Raw genomic sequence first — 23,601 nt, forward strand, 5'->3', positions numbered from 1 at the left:
TAATTCACAACCAGAAGTAAATATTCCAATGCAGATTTCCCCCAAATCCGATTATCCAGGTCCTAGATTCGAGGTTACTTTCTAAACAACTGAGGCCCCAGGCATCACACAGTTTGTAATACAGACAGCTAGATTTCTTTGTGATTTGTGAGTTATCAGTCCCAGGGTTTTGGCTTATCTACTGCTCAATATATATGCTGCTTAGCAGTTCTTCACTGAATTGTCAATAATGAGAAGTATCAGTATAAAATATTTTATTAACAAATTTGTAATCAACTTGCTGATATGCATGTTAGAGATGAATATTCCCCAAAACCTGTATGAAGCAGTAGGTCCTCTGATAATATCAACGCATATGCTGGACTCCCAAGGAAACCATATGTGTTACTGAAGTTAAAGGACAAAATAACGTTACTTCATGCTGCCTTACAAATATTTTATAGGGGTTTGGATTTGCAAGCACTTTGTGCCTAACTCTTCATGTAAATAGTCCAATTCCTAATCAGCCTTCCTATATGAATTAAGCTGCACAAGCACTGAAATGTTTACAGATTCAGGAGTTTCTGAACATGGCACAGTACATACATTATTTCTGGGACACACATATAGTTACTAACTAGTCAAGTACTAAGACGCTTAGACATAGGTAAAAAATTCAGACCTGGACAAAGCAGAACAACTGAAATGATTTTGAAATGATTTTGAGACTGAACTCATTAATATATTTTCCATATCTTCAATGTCATGAATTTGCATTTTTTATTTCAGTTTAATTGCAAAGATATGAAAAATCAGATAATATGCTAAAACTTTCTGGAAGAGAGATGTACGTGGGAAATCACTGCAGCAAAGAAAGGTAAGAGATACTGATATAGAATATTCAAAGAAACATACAAATAGATTTCATTATGTGAATGTGAACTGGTGTTATTTCACATATAAAAGGCGGAAATATTTTTTTAATCTACTTTTAGCCTCATGTTCTTTCATTAAGAATTTTCTGTTCCTTTCTAAAGTTCAACACATCTTTTTATAGTATATATTGGCATATTATTACTCATATTCCTTTTTGAGATTTCCTTCATTTTAACCTCAGAAGAGTCTTAAAATGGCTACTTAAAAGAAAATCACTTATATACTGTTTAAACTCTTTGGTGACTTCAGCAGAGGGACTCAACTTTTTTATAGCATGGACAACATCTTACTAAAGATGCCAGCTGATGGACACCTCTTTTCCCCTTTATGATCACGGATAATTTCTACAGTAATCAGTTGCATGGAAAAGAATCAGTAGAAAAAGATCCAGTGTGGTGGTGATAGAAAGGTCAGCATCAGGTTACCAGACAGTTTTCTGTAAACTAGTTTGAATTTTTTTCTTCTTCTTCTTATGGAGGAAAAGAGAGGCTGTCCAGAAAACAAGCCAAGGAAGTTTGGGAGGTACTACACGTATAGAGTGCATGCTGCTTAAAATTTTAAAAGCCAATGGAGCAGGTCAACACCATTACCATTATTGGGAGCTATGTAATTAAGTTCTGTATGCTTGAAAAATCTCAGACATTATGATACACATATTTACAATTATTTATGTACATGTCCACACATTTTTTATATCCATTATGTGCTCAACATATCCTAGTCCATAACCTGAGAATCTATATACAACCATAGCACTCATGGATGAGCAGTGTGTGCTACTAAATATGGTATATGATGGCAGAAGATATTTGTGAACTCTAAATGTATGGAACTGTCTTGTGCAAGTTTTTTTGTTTGTTTTGTTTTGTTTTTGTTAGACTTCCTTGGCACAATATGGACAGTTCTTTTTTCACTATGTTCTAGTCTTTATAGATTTTTTTTTCCTTTTCAGTGCTGATTCTTTCATCTCTCCAGGCGATTTCAAGACCCCTGTCACACTCAGTCTTAGCTCAGCCTAGCAGATCTTTCTCTTACTCTCAAAATATTACAATAGTACTGTTAATAAAGGAAGAAAAATAGATTATCTTTGCCATTTATTCAGGAAAGATCAATTACAGTTGGTGAGCAAGGGTATTCCTGAAGAAAACAGTTTAACAGAATACAGTGCTCTTCAACCATGTGCAAATGCTACGATAAATGAAGTATCGCTATTTTAATACTTTTCCTAGAAGATGCAATAGACTAAAGCCTTTTTACGGTTATTCTGGCCTTTGCTACTCTAAGAGATGTGTTGGACTGGATTAGAAGTGAGCCCTCCTTCCCACTCCATGCAGGACATATGCCAAGACAGACTGAGCCCATGAAGGAGTAGTTACAGGTATCCTGCATTCATAAAGAGAAATTCTCGTCTGCCTGGATGTGCCCTGCAGAATCACTCCATCAGCTGAGTTACAATAGCTAAATACAGGCTTCAATTTGCAGTGGGGCCAGCTGAAATTCAGTAACTGGCCTTCACTACAAGTTAAAGTACGTTCTATGCTGCTTTACCTTGGTGTTTGACATAGTCCCATGGGGTTGTTCTAACATCAAAATTGCTGTGGTAACCACACTCTTACTAGGCACCTCCGCAGTCCCAGGTGTTCCACATAGTAAATCTACTACATCTGAATAAAGGGCATCTGTATGTTACTTATGGCACACATTTGGGCCATGCATGAATCTGCATTGAAAATGAATCTGCATTGAAAATGAGCCCAGGATTAGGTTCATCATATCTATAAAAATGGAAAATGGAAAGTCAGTCTTAAATTACAAAAAATCAAAGTACTACCGTCTATGAGTCCCGTATCAGAATAAACTAGCTAATACTTAATACGACTTCAGACGCATAACGCTTTGTCAAGAGCAATTAAGTTATTTGAATTCATTGTTTAGTGTACTGTTTGCAGTTACAGGATTGCTTGATCCTGATGTATTAAACCACAGCATGCACCTAAGCTTTTATTAGACAGGTACTGAATTTATATTCATGGGAAACAAAAAAGGTTACTTAGGTTTAAGAAAAATTTAAATTACATAGCTCAATTCTCTTCCATGGAGTTGCACTGCTTCTCAGTAATTCCAAAGAGTATGCAAACAGCTCATGGGCAAAGTCTACTAAATCTGCTGTTGTTTAATTTTAACACCAGCATTACAGATGAGGTCCTCTCTTTTTCAAAGGTTCAGCATAAATACTAAATACAGTCAATGCATGAGATTCATCTGACTAAACACAGATGCCTGTATATGAGCTAGTCATTCTGGTCTTGGGTGCTTCTCTGGCACAATTCACCTCACCCAAAAGTAAATAACTACGTTTGCCAGATGACATTTGTCAGTATATGAATACTGCAAGGCCCAGCCCTCTTCATTGATTAAAACAGAGCCTCAGATGACTAGCTCACATGCAGACCTCCAAAATTAGGTGATGAGAATTCCCCTCAATAGGTCCCAGGGCTCTGACTGACACATGAAGATGGCTTGAGTAAGGATGACTGACATGGTTTCCATGTTAGATGACTGCCCGTCTTGGCTGCGTGAACATCCAAGTTTCTTGTCAGTCAAATTTGGAAGCACTGTGGTTGGCACGTGATGGACAGCTGGGGCAGTGCCCTTGTTGACCAAGAGACCCTAATCCCGTTCTCCTGTTCAGCAGTCAAGGCCCTCACTTACGCTATCTTTTGTAGGCTTAAGTGGTACACAGGTAGTGGTAACAGTACAAATAGATGGAGTTTGTTCTCGATAAATATCAGATCTGTGAGAAAAACCTACACATGGATATTATTTTATTATTATAAATAACTAACTTAGAACTATTTCCTTAAGTCCACATTTAATTTTTTTTCTTGCATATCATGCACATTTTATTTTGTGAAATTTCAACAAGTACTTTTAGTCATGAAGCACTGTGCAATGTTGGCCAGATTTTCAAAACCAGTGTACTAGATTAGCTTGAATTTGTTAAGTTTAAACTGTAACTGCACACTGCAATATGCAGGATAACTAGAGTAATATTCACCTGAAGAAAGTATCCCCTTAAAAAAACAAACAACAAAACCACCTTTAATTTCACATATACAGTTGTGGCTTGCACAGAATTGGGCTCGCATTTGAGAAACATCACCTGTTTTTTTTCTTGAATACTTTTTTGTTTGCCTTTGTTTTTAAATGAACAAAAAGACACTTAAACAGACATAGTAGTAGCACATCTCTTTGTGCTGAATAACATGGAAGAGTAGGCTTGGAAGCATAACAAGAGCAAATAAAATGTTTCCAAAATGGAACAAATGTAAATCTGATCAAAGTAACTACTATAAGAGTATCATATTGCACCTCCACAACAGAAACAAAAGCCATATGAACCCACAAAATCCTGGATGTACAATGTTTTTAATAAATGTCCTCAGCAAAAGAATCCCTTCTTCTTTCCTTTCTGGTTACCCAAACTCTTGTTTATATAAAAAATATATCTGATTAATAAATGTTTTTATATTGTTATTATATTTTTTTCTATTGAAAATATATTTTCAGTAGTGTGATAAGTTTGGAAATTAATTTCCATGAAATATATCCAGGTTGTGTGCATGTAACATACTGCTTTGCATACACACTACCAGGAACGAATAATGTGCAAAGGAGAATTTAAAAGTGCACGCATATGGTCTGCATTAGTTATGAGCAATTTTGAAACCCCATTGACAAATAACAGATTCATACCTCCTCAGTAATATGTTTAAATGTGAGAGAGGCTTCTTCCACAGATGTTATGTTGTTGGCCATGAAAGCAATGACAGGCAAAATGGAAAACAATAAGAAAGGAAGAGCGAGTTTTAGATTACCCTGTGATGTTACTGCTTTTTAAAAGGTTTCAGGTAAGTATGATTTTCTTTCTGTAAGGGAACCCTTAACAACAACAACATGAAAATTCAAATGTAGAATTGGGGCAGAAATTTTCAAGTGACAGTCACAGACAAGAATGATTTTTTTTTCTCCACTAAAGGCCTGTGATCCTGCAAAACACACATGCTAGTACAGTCCTACTGAGGTCAGTGGGACTACTCATGCTGATAAAATTACCTCTGTGGCCAGTATAAGACTGGTAGCGCCCTTCTCTAAAACATGTTTACCAAGTTGGCATTGTAGAATCCTTAGGTGAAGAATCCAAGGTGAATCCTTATCTTTAGAAAACTTGTTCCTCAGTTAAATCTATTTTTTATTTTTATTTTTTAATGGAAGAAAGGAAAATTTATTCCGTTCACTATTGTTATCCCATGTAAATTAAGGAAGTTATTCCAAAACAAAGTAACAACAGTGAATCAGGCCTTGCATGTCCTACTCTGTGAACCAGTTGGAAGCACAATCTTTTCTGAGTTGCTTTCTGCTCTTCCTTCTTGCCACTGGTATATATCAGCAGCCTTTTTCAAGGGTCAGAAAATACAATTTGATTTACAATCTGTAAATTAAGCAGTAAATATTATTATGATTACATAAAGAAGGTAGTTCATTTTGATGTACATATATATTATTACTAATTACTCAAATGCACAATTTAACTGAATATTTGTAATACTTAAGTATATTGAAATGCCACATAACTTAAGAATGTTCTCCAAACCATGTATAAATTAACAAAAGCATCTGTACCCCATTTACGTGTGACATGCATGTAGATCTGTGTGTGACTTCTCCAGCTTGCAGACATGTGCTCATGTCCCAGGCTCTTAGTAGCGCATATCCCATGCAAAAGTTTGGAAATGTAGCCCAGCACGAGTGTGTTAATTGTCTGATTAAAACATGAAATCTGTAAGTCTTAGAGAGGTACAAATATTATGTTAGGCCTTTGCAGCCATTTTCTTGCATGTAAATATGGCTATTGAAAAGTTCTAAAGGTAATTATCTTCGATGTCATTTAGATATTTGTACTAAATGAAGATCTGGCCCGTGGTAACCAGAACTCCATTTCAGCAGTCTGCTTTTCACTTCTAAAAGCAATTAGAAGTAGACTCAAGGCAACATATTATTACACTGCTGTCCTATGTCTCCTTTTCTGCCTACGTACAATATAATCGAATACCACAGAGTGTAACTTCCAGCATTAGTCTGTGGCTGTACCACTGCCCTCTACTGGATGATGCTACAGCTGATCTGCTCCTGTGGGATAAGGCATATCACCCCACTGATGGCTGACCCTCTAAGGTCTACTGCCATGTTGAGTTCAAGTTGTGGAGGCCTGCATTTTTGGAACAGAAAACTTTCTGAAGTCTATGTGGCCATAACACTGCTGAAAACCATGCTTTACATGTGGTTATGGAAATACTACAATCAGTTTTCTGGTGACAATTTGTCACAGAGTAGAAGCAAATGCTGAGTATTAAAAAAGGTCTAGGGTGGTGAAGAATACAAAAGATGAATAAATTTTCCAACCTAATCTAAAATTTAAAGCATAAAAAGTGTCGAGTGCTAAAGTAATTCAGAATCAAGGACCTGAAGATTTCAGGCAGATTTCTTTCACTATTCTCCCAATTATCTACATAATGAAAACTCACTATATAAAATCATCAGTCATTTCTGCAAACAATACTAGCATTTTGAGGCATTGGCTTATCAGCATTTAAACTATTATAAAGTAATATAACAATAAGACCCATACATTTGGATTTAATTAAGAGATAAAATAAGAGATAAATAAATATTTATGTGAAACTTCTTGATTGCACATTTGGTATTGGAAGTTACATGGTCACAGAACATGAAAGAAGTCAAATACTTTTTGATCTACCAGCAAACTCTAAATACATCGATAAAGAAGCCACACCAGGCCAAATAGATTACTACTTTCAAGTGAGTTCATGAAAGTTTCCCAAATACTGTTATACAAAGTTACACATCCATGCTGAGTTACTCATCAATGTGTAGCAAGAGTCTTGCAGTAGGCCAGGATTTTATTGGCAGATAACTGACGGAGGAACTATGCAGTGTGATTAAAAATTCCAGTTTGGAAGCATTAACATAGAAGAACTTTTAGAGTCTAACCAGGAGACTGCAGTTCTTGAAGTTGGGAAGAGCAGAAGGGAAGAATGAGAATATTTTCCATTTTAGAAATGCTGAGGCACAAAACACAGTTGATTCCAGTACTTTCATACATGAAATCCTTTCTCCTGTATGTGCATCATGTGTAACCGCAAAGTCTGTAAACTGCTGACTATTCGTCTCTGGTGTCCAATGAGTACAACTCCAATTCTTCTAATGTCACTGCAAGATAAAAAAATTCATCTTGGATGCAAGTATATAAAGACTCTTGTCCCCAAAGAATATAAACATACGACAAGTTGCTCTGCTTAAGAACAGTTTACTTTCCTGAGTGGGACAAACAAGAATGCTGCAGATGTTCAAGTTTTCTGTATTTGTCAATTTCAAATTAAAAGGAAAAAAAAAGTGCCATTTAAGAATTTCCCTTCCAGTTTTCCTTCATCTCATCCAGCCCTCCATCCCACAGCAGGTGGCACACCTGCAGAGCCTGACTCTGTCAGAAATGAAGACAACAGCCTTTAGCATCCAGCACAAGCCACCAGTTTGGCTGTCATCTAAACACCATCTTCAGTACACTGAGAAAGTTTACAGAGGTGGTGAGGGCAGGAAGCTTCAGTTATCCCCTGTCAATTGTACTAACCCCACAATGGGACATGGCATTGACATTGCATGTTTAGATATCCTCAAAAATTGTTTTACAATTATAGCTAGTAAAGCATCTCATGGGTTGAGGCACGACCCTTATGAGTTTCAAATTTTCAGTTCAAGATACCTGGTTCTATCCTGCAATTGAAGAGCCACTAGATAGCAGCAACTGTTATGTACTTAGGCTTAACATCCACATGGAGGATAATATACAACACTTAAGATCAGCAGGGACTATGCAAAAAATATTGAGCATCGTAGAAGCCTAAAAGCAGCAGCAAGGAGAATAAACCTTTGCAGGTGGGGTGGTGGTTAGAAATGCAGGAACAATGCATAGCACTTATCAAGAAAGGCTTAATAAAACTCAGAAAGAAGGTATCAGGCTAAGGGTCAGAAAGGTTATCTGAAGAAAGAAGGAATCTTTCGTAAATCTGGTGTTATCTGAAAGAGGAGAGTAGAAAGGACGATAACCTTAAGCAGATTATCAGTAAAAACACTGCAAGGCAGACAAAACAGAGCTTGGGGAACAACCAGCCAAAGGCACTTCAAAAATAAAGCTTGCAATAAAACTTTCTGTAAACTCATGGGGTAAAAGAAGCCAGTCAGCATGCCCATAGAGTCTAATTTTAATTGGGATATAAAAGAGCACTGAAAGACTGGCCACAAACAATTATTTGTGTTGACATTCACTGTGGAAGAGAGTGACTCACAGAGCCAGTTATGGGGGACTTGTCAGAGGATCTGTCAGAAGTGGAAGTGACTGCCAGAAACATTATGGGACAAACTGAAAAAAACAAGCAGCATCTACAGAACAAGACTGTACTTAGTCAAGAGTTTTAAAGGATCTCAAGGATAAAATAGTGGAAATACTGATAGGGATGTGAGGGAGAGAGATATCAGCTCATTCCATTTGCTTAAACATTTATTAATGCCTGAGGCATGGAGAGTGGTGACAGACAAAATAAAAAGCTTCCAGAGGAGGTCTGAGGAACTACAGACCTGTGAACCTGTAATCATTAAAGGGTAGAGTAGAAACCACAATAAGGAATAAAATTAGTAGATGCCTGGGTAAATAATCTACTTGAAGAGTCGCTATGGCTTTTGCAAAGAAAAGTCCTGTTTTATGAAGTTAATTGCTTCCTATGGAGGAGTCAGCATGCATATGGATGAAGGTGATCCACTTGATACACTCTACTTGGATTTCCAAAGTCATTAGAGAAGGTTCCTCATCGAAAGTTTATACAGAAAATGAGCTATGTCATAAGAAAGTCTTCCCATGAATAAATAACTGGTTAAAAGATAGGAGGTTAAGAGCAAATTGTCAGTTTTTACAATGGAGTCATCAGTGAAAATCTGCAGGGACCTATGCTGGGATAATGATGAACATTACCGTTCAACAAATCAGTAAATGGTCTGGAAAAACAGGTGAGCAAAGAGGTTAAAAAGTCAGTTGGTGAGACTGCATTATTCAGGGCAGCAAGGGAAAGGGCCAGCTGTGAAGAGTTCTAGAAAGATCTAAGACTGACTGTGCCATAAAACAGTAGATGAAATTCTGTGTAGGTGAACATAAAGTGATACACATGGTAGAAAACAAGTTCTAACTTCATGTGTAAAATTCCTGAATCTAAACTGACAATTACCATTGTTAACACAGGTAAGTCCCAGCATCACATAAAAGATCAGGAATGAATGCAAAGGGAATGGCGAGCAACATAGCTCTCATAGCAATATCATTATGCTACCATATTAATCCATAGTTTGTCCAAACCTGTGTTTTCATTTAAAAAATGTAATGAAATTGAAGTTGGCTGAAAAAAGGCAGAAAGGTACGGAACAACTTCCATGTGAGGAATCACTTGGGCTTGATGATGTTCACAGCAAAGAAAACATTTTGCCACTGATTTCAGTGGTCTAGATCAAAACTGATTACCCAGGAAACATTTAAGGATGTTTATTGCCTAAGCTTTGCTAGCGTGTGGTATGGTCAGAGAATGAACCTCCTGATGTCTAATCACAACTTTATCTTTCATTGTTTTGGTAAAAGCTGCATTTGTCTTTTATTAGCTTAGGTATGAAAGGAAATGAAAGCAGTGTTCCACGCATCAGAATAATTATGTCACTGCAGCATCCAGACAAATTCAGATTAGTCACTACAGGAACAGTAGATTACATACTTACTCAATGCTCATTCTTGAAACCATATCCAAAGTTGTGAAACCTGCTGCCATGAAGTTATTTTTATACTGACCCATTTTTATGGAGTCCAGCCAATCACTAACTGAAACAAACAAAGGATATTCTGGAACTTCACCAGGTGAATCTGGCATTCTGTAGAAACAAAATGCAAAGGTCACCAAAGCAATATAAAATATGATGCTTGGTTTACTCAGGTAGACATTATTTTTAATAAAAGGCAGAAGGAATGAATGGGAACCCTGAGATGTAAAGGTCAGTTCTTAACTGAGGTTCTCTTTAACCCCTTGTCTAAAGCTTACAAATCATGTTAGTGTGCAAAGTTTCACTTCTTAAACAATACATTTTCTTAAAAGCACTGCAACTTAGTAACAAAAAGGAACACACCTATGCCACTGTCCTTATTGTTACCACAGTGTTTGTTTGCAGTTCTTACATGTTCAGGATGGTAATTGTTTGTAAATACAGTAGTTGAAGTAGGGAGAAAACAAAATTTAATGTGAGATGCAATTTAATAATATTAACATACTGCAAGATGATTTTTACATTTTTCTGTAAAGTAATACTAATGGCTCCTTATTGCTATATCATTATGCAATGTGAACACTGTTTGTAGCAGCCACAAAACTAAACCTAAAAAAACAAGAACATTTTATATCTTTGCTTTTACACAGAATTATATAGCATAGCAAATAAAAATGAAGGAGCTAATTTAGTTGAGTTTCTGTTTCACTTCTTTTCCCTACTGTTGTTGCAACTGAAATGGAAAGATGGAAAAAAAGCAATCAGGGGACATGCATTTCCAGTCTTTCACTGTGCACCATGCTGGTGAGGGCTCACAACTTCCACAGACTTTGTACATTTTGTGTAGAAACTGTAGCAACAGAATGCAAAAAAGCATACAGCTATGTATAAAAGCTTTATTAGTAGCCTTTAGAAGGAAGATATAATTTATTCTATATATATAATTTTTTTTCCCAGCAAAATCCAGCTAACATTAAATGATGGAATATAACTTACGTATAACGTAGGAGGCAACACACACTAGTATCTTTACATGTGGAGTTTCAACCACATATCTGAATACATTAAACGCATGGATTTTCATTCATATCATCAGAATTATATAGAGATAAAGTCTGGAGAACCCTGTCAGGTACAAGGCTAGATCACAGACCTATAGAGGTCCCTTCCAATCAGATTTATTCTATGATAGTACAATTCCTATAGCATAACTGCTGATCTTTTAAATTAATAGCAACACAGTAGTATTCAGATTAACTGCATCAAGCACTTCTGAATGAATGGAAAAACTTTCCCAAACAGGCGAGCACAATAAAAGATCAGCTGCATGAGTCTTAAAATCTTAGACCCTTAAGTAATGTTTTAAAAAAATAAGTAAAAAATGCATCACTTTGATGCTAAATAAAGTGACCCATGTACAAGTAAAAAGTGATATGCTTATATTTACATTCACACACACATATATGTAAAGCAAGAGGCCACTAAATCTTGTGCATGGACATTAAATCCCACAAGCCACTCTAGTCTGTGGTAGGTGGAATGGCTGTAGCCTACTAGGTATTCCTAGAAACCTCTCCCTTCACAGCAAGATACCAGCCTCAGTCTTTTCCCTCTCTCTCATCCCTTCTCCAAACACTATCACGCATCTTTTATCCCACTGAGGTTCTTAGCAAGACTCACCTGGGCACTGAGAATCCCTTATAAGCCCAGGGGATCTCCGAGAAAAGACATTTATCTCAAGGTATATTTCAGATAATGAGGTCAGTGAGGCCGGCTGTAACTTCACTCATTTCAGCTGCTACCCAGGCACAGCTTAGATTACTAAGCTTGCAAAAGTTGAAAAGTGTTCAACTATGGCCTTTCCTCTCCTGTGGCTGCATTCATTTCTGTAATATGATTACCAGAAAAAGCTTTGGACAACACCATCAAAAATTTGCTGTACAGTGGTAACAGTGTAATCTCTGTTTGGTCACCAGTGCCATTCTTCTGCAGATAACTTTCTGCAGGAAGTTACTCCAAGGCACTTCAGAAATTGCTAGAGCACTGTCAGATGGAGACTGAAGGTAATAAATGGAGAAGGAAAAACAAACAAACAAACAAACAAAAAACTACAAACAGAAAAACACTTAGGAAAAGCACCAAAAAAGTGAACAAAGATTCCCAAAGATTAACGACAGACAGTGAACAGAGCTCATAAAAAAAAAAAAAAAGAAAATTGCCCAATGTAATTTTCGTGGCTTGAGAAAAAAAGTCCTTTTGCAACAGCGTGTCAAGAATGAAACAAACCTCTAAAGGGGCTCAAAATTATTTGAAACCCCCATAACACTGTCAATTCAGAACTTTGCCACTCTCTCCCACTCCTACCTCATACTCTAAAACATCTAATGATGGCCACCATGGCATATTCAAGGGGAAAGTGCTGAAAATGTTCTTACACAAGTACATCCTCCACTAGGGTATGAAGGGTGCTTGGATTGCGGATCAGTTTGTCTAGGAAGCTGACGATATCACTAAATTTTGGACGGTGGTTCCTCTCCTTTTGCCAGCAGTGAAGCATTAGTTGGTGAAGAGAAGCTGGGCAGCCCATGGGAGCTGGAAGCCTGTAGCCTTCTTCAATAGACAGGATAACCTGAAGAAATAAAATGTATGTGATTACAGGGCATTACAGTTAAATGCTGAAAAGACAGTGTAAAACTGAAAATTAGAAACCAGTGATAACACTTAATGGTACAGCCACCCTCACTTTCTGCATTGCTGGAGCATCACTCGGAAAATCAGGGCTAGCAGGAGTGTGACTGATGCTTGCTCTCTGTAGGTGGGCTCAAGCAGAGCATCAATCATGAAAGTACGCTCCATGATGCGTGCGAAATATTTTTTTGGGATATGAAACAGTGGACTCTTTTTTAGACTCTGATCATTCAAGAAAGGAGGGGGAAAGAGCAAGTAAATATCACTGTCTTTTTCTTCCACCTGCAGGTCAATGTTGTAGTGAATGGAGTCATAGGGCCACAAAACTAACCTCAAATGGCCTCTGCATACTGGGATGCTCTAATATTTGCATCCTGACAACATGTTGCACTACAAATGCACACTGGAGCATCCCACAAATTCACTTGCTGATCATATGCTTCTACTGATCTTTAGAGTACAACTAATTCAGTTCAACGTCTCACACAGAATTACAACAAAGCGCAACATTATTTTGCACAGCCCTTCTCAAAAAAACTGAACATCCAAGCTGTTCATGATAAATAAAATAAAATAAAACAAAATAAAACAAAACAAAATAAAACAAAACAACATAAAACAAAACAAAATAAAACAACATAAAACAAAACAAAATAAAACAAAACAAAATAAAATAAAATAAAATTCTGGTTTATATTGTGTACCCTAAAGTGAGTAAAACTTTCAGATTCAGTAGATGTGGGAAAACATTGGATTTAGAAAGAAACTGATTTGATGTTATAGATGAAGGACATGCATGAAAAATTACTTTTGATTGGAAGCTTATTTTTAGTAACACTGATAATAAATAATATTGTCTGGAAATACATTAGCAGCATGATAGGAAGCAGCAAAACCAGGTAAGGTCCATGAAAACTTGGCAGGATTTTCTATGTAAGTTTAAAAACCAAGAGGAAAGCTCACTAGATTCTGCAATGAATGATGGTAGCAGTGGGGATGTTGACAGAAATGACGGAATTGTGTTTTCTTGTATGTAAAAGAATGGAAAGATAATATACAGTTGATCAAAAACAAAGCTAGGAAAAAACCAACCCTACCACACGCATATAATCCTTCCACAGAAAAATCCGAGTAATGCTAAATGTTCTTTGAAGTACACATGATTGTACACAATATTTATAATAATACAGCACACTTATGAGAAACATACCTACTGCATTTATACCCACTCTGCTTTAAGGAGACATTTATCATTTTCACGCAGATGTACGTACATGCTGCAGACATATTAATGCAGCTGGAAGGGGGTGCATTAAGCTATTTACAGCAAATCAATGTTTTATAGCACTAGCTGTAGCTTCAATATATTCAGTCTCATTATCCTGGAATATATCCTCCTTTTTTTTTTTTTTTTGAATTCTGAATTAATGTTGTTGGCTCTGTTTAGCAATGCCTAATGCTTATGCTGCAAGCATTATGCAAATAAATAACAGTAATGAAGCCACATTAGGACCTCAGCTCCCCTTTATGGCATGGCAGAGAATGGAACAAGAATCTTGTTACTGTACACAGCGGGGTGCCTGAGTTTTCTAAAATGAGGTGACTTGATCCTACAGTATACAGCCCCCTTGTACCCTGACAGAAACACATACGCATGAAAAATGTGTTTCAACACTACGGGGAATTGGATTTCTATGGGTAAGTTTCAAAGCCAACAGTGGCAGCCCTCAGGAGGACAGGCCACTCAAAAGGCAGTATACTTTGCCACAGAGATCTCTGAATTTTATGCACCTGTGAGTACTGACAGATCACACGCATACAGATGGGGCTAGCCACGCACATACGGCGGTGACATCTACTGGTAAATTATAGGTCAATATGATAACGCTTCTACCTGCCTTCCTGGCTACTTATCTTCCTGGGATTTACCTCAACTCTCCAAAATCTGGGCTGCCAAAAACGGCTGCTCTCGGAAAAAAATACCATCAGGCTGCCAGAGAAATATCTCCTCCAAGCCTTTGCCTCCTTACCATGGAATATGCTCTCAGACACTCCCGTTACAGACTCAGGGTGGATGAAATTCAATCCACCATGCACGAAATGTTATTCACAAAACTGCCAATAATCTATTATCTCGAGCAGTCTGTCAGACGTGGCTTCATAAAACCTAGGTGCTTATTATACTACGGGGTATAGCTGAGGTGTTACTTGTCATTGAAGCTGCAATCTTCCGCAGCCCAGAAATGCAGATATCATAGTCTTTACATTTAACTCTGCCCACTGCAAATGATGAATTTCTGAAATGTTTTCTGTTTTTAAGGGAGAGGAAAAGCTTCTCTTCTTTTATTGGACGTATAGCATTTGCTTGACACAACAATGGAGAGCTGAAGAGGTTTTTCTGAAATAAATTATTCAGGAAAAAAGCAAATGCAGCCACAATTTTGCAGACATTATATTTTCTCTGACACACTCTATTTCATATGTCTTTGAAAAAGAAGTTATAGCCCATTTTGTTGCCTCTCTTGTTCAAAAGGAACATTTCTGTTTAAAGGGAAATGCCAGCTGTTACTGGGATAATTATAATTTCTCATTGATACAAGAATGTTTTAAAAATAAACTGCAAATATTGCTCATTAGTATCACTGTGAGGCAGGCATTATTTTTAGAGTTGAAGAAGTAGAGTAGATGTGATGAGAGGTGGTGAATTCTGCAGTGGGAGTCGAGTGTCAAAGGAAGAACTGGAGCTTTTAAATTCAGTATTCTCTACTCACTTTGCTACTTGCATATCACCTATTTCTGAACAGAGGAATTAGATATCCAAACAACTACGAGGAGGAGAAGCATTAAATTTTTCTGGGTAATATACGAATTATTTAGTATGCAAAGATTATATATTTTAAAATATTTTAAATGCATTTTTCCTCAACAGCTTGAAGGTTGAAGCAGCACCACATTAATCATGAAAGGGGCTAAGTGTCTGTATCTACAAGAAGGATATGGAAAAAGCTCTAGCAATCAGTGTAAGTCTTTGCACATTAGCAAATCTATGTGCCATCAAGTTCAGCCTGAAAGAATATGAACATAAAGCTTAGTTTCAGTACACACCAAGCCCTAAGTCTGCTAACAAAAAGGCTGATTACTGCACTCTTGTTCTGGTTTTGCGATGAATGCTTGATGGATATGAAAAGCAGTAAAACATTCAAATATTCCATACTGCAATCAAACACTGAGAAAAAAAGCTTTAGGTTTCTTTTCAGTGATGAGGATGTTTAAAACTCACTAGTAGGTCTTGTGGGTCAGCATTACGGTGAGTAAAATGGGCAGGGTGTTTTTACAAGTAAATCTTTCTGTCAAGTGAGAATATAAAATATATGGGAAAGGGAGTATTTTTAAAGTTAACTAATTATTTCAGTGCTCTTAAATGCGTAGGCTTTTATGTTTATAAAGGGAAACATTCTTTTTACATATTTTTGTACGCAGATGATATTAATCACTGGAGTTTGTTAAATACATTTTGTCATTTTTGTTTGATGTTAGAGGCAGCTGTAACGGTTGAAGACTAAGTTAATATTAAATATTAATTATACAAAAATATCTGAAAATGTTTATGGACTACTACATAAAATTTATATATTCTTTAGTTTAAAAATAATTTCAAATTGGCAACAAACGGTCTCTGAAAATAAAGCTATAATCTTTCTGATAGTTTCATTATTAACAGTAATATAGACTTTGCTTTTGAAAGCTAACTGACAGGTTTTTTAATGAGACAGAAGCAGAACAAAGCCCAGAGGGATGATGTCCCTGTGTCCTGCTGACATCTGAAAAATCTACCAGGAGAGAGAGGCAGCTGCTCACACCTCATGGTACAGAGCCAATCCCAGGTGCCTGCCAAGTGTTTTGATATCTCGGGATTCAAAGAAAAGTTTTAGGGTAAGTTATTATTACTAGTACAGGAAACTGCCATCAGTGTAAGGACTTTTATTCTGTTTGCTACAGTAGTTTTCTTGCCTATTGATTACAATCCATTAAATATTCTTTTTCTTTTGGAATACTGTAGTTCTGCAACACGCAATAATTTATACAATGGCCTCTAACAGGTGTCCCGGTAGACTTCACTCACAGCTGTTCTACAAACCAAATGCATGGAAAATAAATCTTCCTTTCCTCACACGAACATTAGCAAGCCAGGTTCTTAGCACAATCTGTTCATCAGCACACTAGTTTCCTTGGAAAGTTCAATATCTTAGCTAATGTTTATTAATTAAGCAATAAGACATGACAGACTGTGCGGCAGCCCTAATTAATGGATACCTCTGGTGCCTGCCACACATCTAAGAAGTGCATTAATCAGCACCAACACAGGTCTGAAGTAACTTACCACAATAATAAAATGGTTATTTACTTAAACAAGAACATTTCTCAAAGCTAATAACATTTCAAGCCTCTACATTATACCGTGTACAGTATTAAAAAATTTATGAGAGACATTTTCAAACTCTGTTGCCTAAAGTTCAGCTTCCAAATCCCTGCATAAGAATATGAACAGAGGATGCCTGATCTGCAAAGGTGTTGAGTCTCTCTGGCTTGCACTGCCCCGGTGGATATGTATGAACAGCTGCAGTCTGAAAATCGGATGGGGCTTATTTAGGTGACAGGTATCAGTTTTACACTTCTCTTTGCATGAGCTTGGACACTTGCTACCTGTGCATGTTCCTGGTTCTTTCATTACTGTGATCAAGGGGTTACACAGGGTAGAAGCAGACCCTTGGTAGAAGCAGTTCAGCCCCACTACTCGTCTGACTGAAGGTGTGTTCATGAGGCAAAGAGGCACCAGACAATGCTGAACTGTCTTCTCTTACCATTTCCTCCTGTTGGGTGGGGAACGGTGTATTGTTTGTTATCATGTTATGCATGTAAGAAGTGAATGTTTAACTGACAGCTGCTTCCACTAAAATCACAACTTAGCGTGGTCCAAAAAGTGAACTAATTTCCCAAAGTAATAAGAAAAGCAATTTACAAGATGGTATGTGAAAAAATACTCCAGACCTGTGGAGTTTATATGTGGAAAACTACTTCTGTTGCTCTACAAAAACCCACCCTATTCTGTAAGTATCTTATGACTAACTAGAGCCAAGTTTTATTAAGACCAAAACACGATTTCCAGAAAATAATTTCTTGTAATGTTAATGATGCCAAATATTTTGCTGTTGCAGAACCTGTAACTATACATAGGCCTTACGGACAATTGTTTGCATAATATGTCTTTTATGAACCTGGTTAGTGCATGCCTCTCTCTGTTACTTCCTCTGCCATGTGTACAGTATCAATGACCTTTGGGAAAATCCTATTGTTTCCGCAAAACAAGCTCATGTGAATTCAGGGTAACTTACTGTACTAAAACATACGTCCCAAAATCCAGCAAAGTAAACTTTACAGTATGTCTAATAACTTGAAAATTCACAATGACATTTAGAGTCACTAAACACACTTAGAAGGTCACAGGTACTCGCTGTTAACATTTCAGCAGTGAAAGCCTGTGGGCAGGGCTCTGGAGAGAGAGTCCTTTGTGCTATGCTTTGGTGAACTGCAGGGAGAGCTCTCAGGAGTCCGCATGATTAACATAAGCAGCATCCATACAGCCCACATCATTATTCTGTGCTAATAGATACTTATATTTTGGACATACAAATGATTAAATGTTATCCTCCTGCTGAAGCAGAATATTTAATATGCCCTAAATGGAGAGGGTCACTAATGAATTATTGCTGCTGGCATAGTCTTGAATAAATACTTCGTAGATTCTGATAGAGAGAAAGAGGATAGGCTTGAAGTCTGCTTCAAAGAAAGGGAGACAGGTAGAATAAATTTCTGTGTTGTGTATGACTCTAGCCTGGCCACTTGGACTCTACGTAAGGGTCATTCAAACCCTTCCACAAGGAGGTGAAGAGTGGGGTCAGACAGACTTGACAGTCTCCTTCTCTCTCCCCCACCATTCCCAGTTGGCAGGAACATCAGTGAGAGTCAAGGGCTGGGCTGGTGATGGATCCAGTGTGAAGAGAAGTATTGTGATTACAGAAGTAAAAGAGACAGTGGTAACTGGCTTTCTCATAGAAAGTTAACTCAAGACCAGATGAAATCACTCACAGCTGGAATAGAGACTGAAATTCCCCATGTGGTAGCACAAGATTGCATGACAGTGAGACATAAGGATGCAGCAGAAAAGCATTCTCTTCCTCACACCTCTGCAAGTTACTGCCACTCATAGCCACCCATCACCCAGAGCTAGATAAGCAGAGTGGCAAGATGAGGGATGGAGACAGACATGGGGAGGTGACACTGCAGCTGGAAGCACTGGCTGCAAGGCACTGCACAGAAGCCAAGCACCACGGCAGGACTGACTTTGTATTTCTGGCTTCATTAATCTCCAAAAAAACATGAACAGGGTGCTGCAGAGGGAAGTGAGAAGTGAAATACTAATTACATGGTGAGGAAATCTAGGCAAAAGACTGCCGCCCATGATATGTTCAGAGGCAAGAGCAGAAAGGCCTGTGAGCTACTGCTGCATTTTTGGTTAGCACAGTCCCTTGACCAGGCAGAGTTAATTGGGTTGGAAGAGAAAAAGTAACTGCCCAGCGAGCCTCACTTGTAAAGCCACATGTGGACATTTTACCTACTGCTCAGAGACTGCTGCGTGGACAAGAGGCAGGGGGCACAAACTGAAAAACATGAAATTCCATCAAAACATGAGAAAATCCTTTTCTGCTGTGATGGTGACTGAGAACTGGCACAGGCTGTCCTGAGAGGTTGTGGAGTCTCCCTCTTTGGGGATGCTCCAGGAAGGAGATGGCAAACTGCTTTAGCTGACCCTGCTTGAGCAAGCGGTGTTGGACAAGACAGTCTTGAAAGTCCCCTCAGCCTTTGCTGTTCATGGTACGCTAATGCCTTTTTCTCAGTTTCATGTTCTGTTCCATCTCACCTTAACAGAAGGCTCATGGTGAAACCAACTATTGCATCTGTTAGTTTGGGAAGGCAGAAAATGTGAGGATAGACATTCATTTGGATACAAGCTGATTGCATGCAATGCAGAGTAATCAGGTTTTGCAACAGCATATGAATGATGAACAAGCTGATATTGCCTTGGCTGTGTTTAGCTTTGTTTCTGAATGGAAGAATAGCTCAAAAATAGCACCCTCTGCTATTTCAAGGCTGCAAGAGACATCCTAACTCTTTAGCAATGAGCTCCTAAACACCACATCTTACAATGTGGCATTTTAAGGAGAACAATGACAGTTTGCCATAAATTCGTGTTTGTATGCTGTGGCAGTTCAGGAGCTGGTAAGTGGTTCTCAGTTCAGGCAAGGAAACAGGTGGTTGTTAGCCTGCATTGGCCCATTCATCCTCTTTTATTAACTTTGAACCTACTAGCCCACTTCAATCAAACTAAACAAGTTGTGTTAAAATCAGCAGCTGGGAAGAATAAAAGGTTTGCTGTTGGTATATTTGGTTGTGCAAAACAGACTTAAATATGTGAGAAATGTATACACAGAATCACACACTGTGCCCCAGGGAAAAGTAGGCTTAATTCAGTCATCTAAGTATAGGTGTTTAATTTTAGACTTCCTTAAGTATCCTGCCTGGTTTTCAGCTGTTGTTCCTCAAGGACTTGGGTCTCCTGCACGTGATGCATCAGATGCATGTGAAGATCTTAGTCACCCTCGGCAATCTAAAAAGCTAATGGATTGCTAGCTATGGAAAACAGAATTGAGCCTACTGGGCGTATCTGCTTATTTCACAATAGATCTGATGTGATTAGAGTTCAAACAGTACCAAAATAATGTCTCCGCTGAAGAAGAAGGTCCATCTCAGCTCAGTGGTTTATTGTGGTCTTCAGACAGACAACCAGCTGCCACTGCCCGGTCTATCAACTGGTGTGTAGCTCAAAACCAGGCACAGCATGTACTGTCCCATACCTGCTGTTAACTGAGGAGCAGAGTAGGGAGCTGGGCTGCTGTCTGGTAGATGTGTGGAAAGGGGGTGGAGGCTGTAGGTATTGTTAGGGGAGAATGATGTACAGGAGAGGTGATCTTATTCCGAAGGGTAAACTCACTAGAGAAATGTTGGAGAAAAGTAGGATATGTATGAGCGAGTACAAATCCAAAGGAAATAAGGCTTTATTAGTATTAGTTCTTTAGTTCTGAATTTTTTTAACACTCTGAAATGATGTTTTTTTAATGAAAATCTTTTTCAGATCCTTATCCCCAAATGACTGATCAGCCTTAACAAGCAACCAGACTTGAACAGCTGAATAACTTAGCAACAATATAAAAACAGGCATTTGGGAAAATTCTTGTCAGCTCTTCAGAACCAGTGCAGAGGTATTCTAGACACACAGAGAAATTAAGATGGGTTGGCAGATATTCTTCATTTTCACATAGAGGTTGATGGCTGGTGGGAAGACTGACTATGCCAGCTTGAGCTGTGATGGGGGCGCATCAAATAACAGAGTGAAAATGTAGCTGTGGTGGAAAAAAAGACATTCCTCCCTTTCTATGCTACATTTCCTAGGACAAGCCTTCGACGTTACTATATGTAAATGTGTATTTTAATTGGGAAAGCTTATTTGGCCACATGCTTTGTAAAAATATGTCAGAGAACAGCATTACTTTGTTAAGAGGGAGGACTATTATCCTGCACCGTGGTTAAGCCTATAGTTGGTCTTTAAGGAAAACAATGTGTTTAATTCTTAAAAAGGAGAATTTGCAAATACATTCCTCATGGCAGCTTAACCTTTACTATTTTAGCATTTATCTGTGTATGCCCATTGAAGGATACTGTCAGACTGTAATGGAGATAATGGGCCAAATTTATCATCAGAATAGTTCCAGTCTTCCCTCCAGTTTTGATTTATAGCTTAACTGAGAACTGCATCAAATTGCATATCTGATGCAGATTCCCAGGGATTTGGATGAAAGCCACATATATCCAGCATCAAAACCTGGCAAGCTGCCTATGACTTTGTAATACATCTTTAATCCTTGGACGAAGCTAGTCAAGGTATTGGCAATAGAGGGCCAAGTCTCCAGGTTGCATAAATTAGCTATTCCATTGAAGTTGATAAGAGTTACGCTGATTTAGATAAGTTGAGGTTGCAGCCTAGAAAGTGAATGAGAAAGCAAAGCAGGGAAGAGAAAGACAACCATTTTCAAGGAACATTTCAACAACGTGCAAAGTAGTCCTATGCAGTACTTACATCCTGGTTGGACATCTCCCAGTATGGCCTCTCACCATAGGACATCACTTCCCACATTACAATCCCATAGCTCCATGCATCGCTTGCTGAAGAGAACTTACGGTAAGCTATAGCTTCAGGAGCAGTCCACCGTATGGGGATTTTTCCACCCTGCAAAATACGTTGACAACGTATCAATATGACTGGAATTCAGAATAGCACTTTTTTTTTTTTTATTAAAAAAAAAGGTATCCTAGATGCCAAGTTTTGCCTTCTGTCAATTTGCTGCAAGCGGAAAGAAAGAAATAACCCTTTTTCAGAATCTGATAGAAATTTGGTTTCGTCTGTAGTCTAATTCACCAAAAACAGTGCTTCTTGAAAAAAATCTCAGTTCAGAGAACAAAACACTTTTTAAATGATTCGTGTTGATTCAAGGCCATATAATTAATCAGAACCTTTAATATAAATAGTCACATGCCTTTTGATTGAAAAAAAAAACAACCAAAAAATTTGAGATTCCTAATAAATTGACATTTAATCTCGTTCCTCAAATGAAACAGAAACATTTACTGCAAAAGGGAATACCCAAAGCACTTAATAAAATTATATAAGCAGAAAGGGAAACTATAGCCTTTCTATTATTCTTTACCCTTGATAATATATTTTATTTTTTTGTTTGTGCCCTTTAAACATCCAAGTAAATAGCAAACCAAATTTGTTTCTAGTAGGCATTTTCTTAGGGTATTGAATACATTTGTTCTGCAGCTTTCAACTTAAAATTCAAGTACTACCACAAAAAAATGGGGGTAAGAATTCAATCTACAAACCTGAGTTACTCTTTCGGAGACCACAGTATGCAGAATTTTTCTCTGACATTACTAATTTACTTCACTGCATCTGTTCTATACTCCCATAAATAGTTTATGTACAAAAAACTACTTTTCCTTTTCACAACAAAGTGTTTCTTCTCCATTTCTCAGTTCAAAACTACGTATTTACTATCGTTCTCTGCATAAAATTTCAAATAAGTTGTTTTGAGTGAGCAAGCAGTATGCTTACGGTGCCACTAGATGGTAGGAGGAGGCAGGCAGTGGAGCTGAGCTAACTTAGCAGGAGTTGCTTTCAACCAGCAGTAACAGACTCTGCTCAGTGTTATGATTTTATTTCTGACAGAAACAAAAGAAGAAATGAACTAGAACATTGGTTTGGCAGTTGAAGAGAAGCCACAGTTAAAAACAAGTATGCAAATCTCTGTTAATTTGCTTTGAATATACACAAAAATATTTGTCTGCGAGCTGTTGAGGCCTGATGCAAAATTGACTCCGAGTATGCTTCTTCTACCAGAAAGTGTTCAAAAGCAAAGCTTGGTGTCTGCAGTGACGTGCCAGAAAGCTAACTTCTCATCACTGACCGCCACCTTCTGATGAAAAATGTACGGTTAGCATTTAAGTTGTATGATAATTAAGAGAGACCTCTGCATGAGCTTACATTTTTTGCAGCTGGTTGTTTAAAGCCTTTGCCTGCTCAGTTTTGGCCTCACACAGGTCTGGTTGGCATCAGTAGCAAACTGCCTACTGATTTTCACAGCAGTAAGATAAAGGTAACACTGTGTTGTATTTTTGCCCAAGATACCACCTGCCCCCATTTTACTTTCTTTAATCCAATAACCAGCTCACTCACCTGGGATGCATGAGACTCAAAGACCTTAATGCCACCTCTCCTGCCATACCTGAGCGGGCCCTACCCAGCGCGTGTTACGGCTGCAGGGTGTGATGATGCTCCACATCCCTCCCTGGTACAGCTGTTCCACTTGGGAAGCAATTACAAACGCATTT

The 23,601-nt window shown here is 37.9% G+C and overlaps 1 protein-coding gene across 2 annotated transcripts in view; it reads right to left on the reverse strand.

Moving 5' to 3' along the window:
• Positions 1–5,182: 5,182 nt before the first annotated feature.
• The window catches only part of EPHA6 (EPH receptor A6), a 529,970-nt gene continuing 511,551 nt past the window's right edge, over positions 5,183–23,601 (reverse strand). Inside the window, exons 16-19 of one of the 2 annotated variants that reach the window (XM_035540604.2) lie at positions 21,788–21,937; positions 12,282–12,475; positions 9,808–9,957; positions 5,183–7,206 (exon numbers count right to left, since the gene is read on the reverse strand). In XM_035540604.2, coding sequence (XP_035396497.1) covers positions 7,092–7,206; positions 9,808–9,957; positions 12,282–12,475; positions 21,788–21,937 — 609 coding nt within the window. In that variant the 3' untranslated portion in view covers positions 5,183–7,091. The remainder of the gene's footprint in view (positions 7,207–9,807; positions 9,958–12,281; positions 12,476–21,787; positions 21,938–23,601) is intronic. The other variant, XM_035540605.2, reaches the window with a different exon arrangement.

Source organism: Cygnus atratus, chromosome 1 (assembly GCF_013377495.2).
Source record: "Cygnus atratus isolate AKBS03 ecotype Queensland, Australia chromosome 1, CAtr_DNAZoo_HiC_assembly, whole genome shotgun sequence".
NCBI classification, from domain to species: Eukaryota; Metazoa; Chordata; class Aves; order Anseriformes; family Anatidae; genus Cygnus; species Cygnus atratus.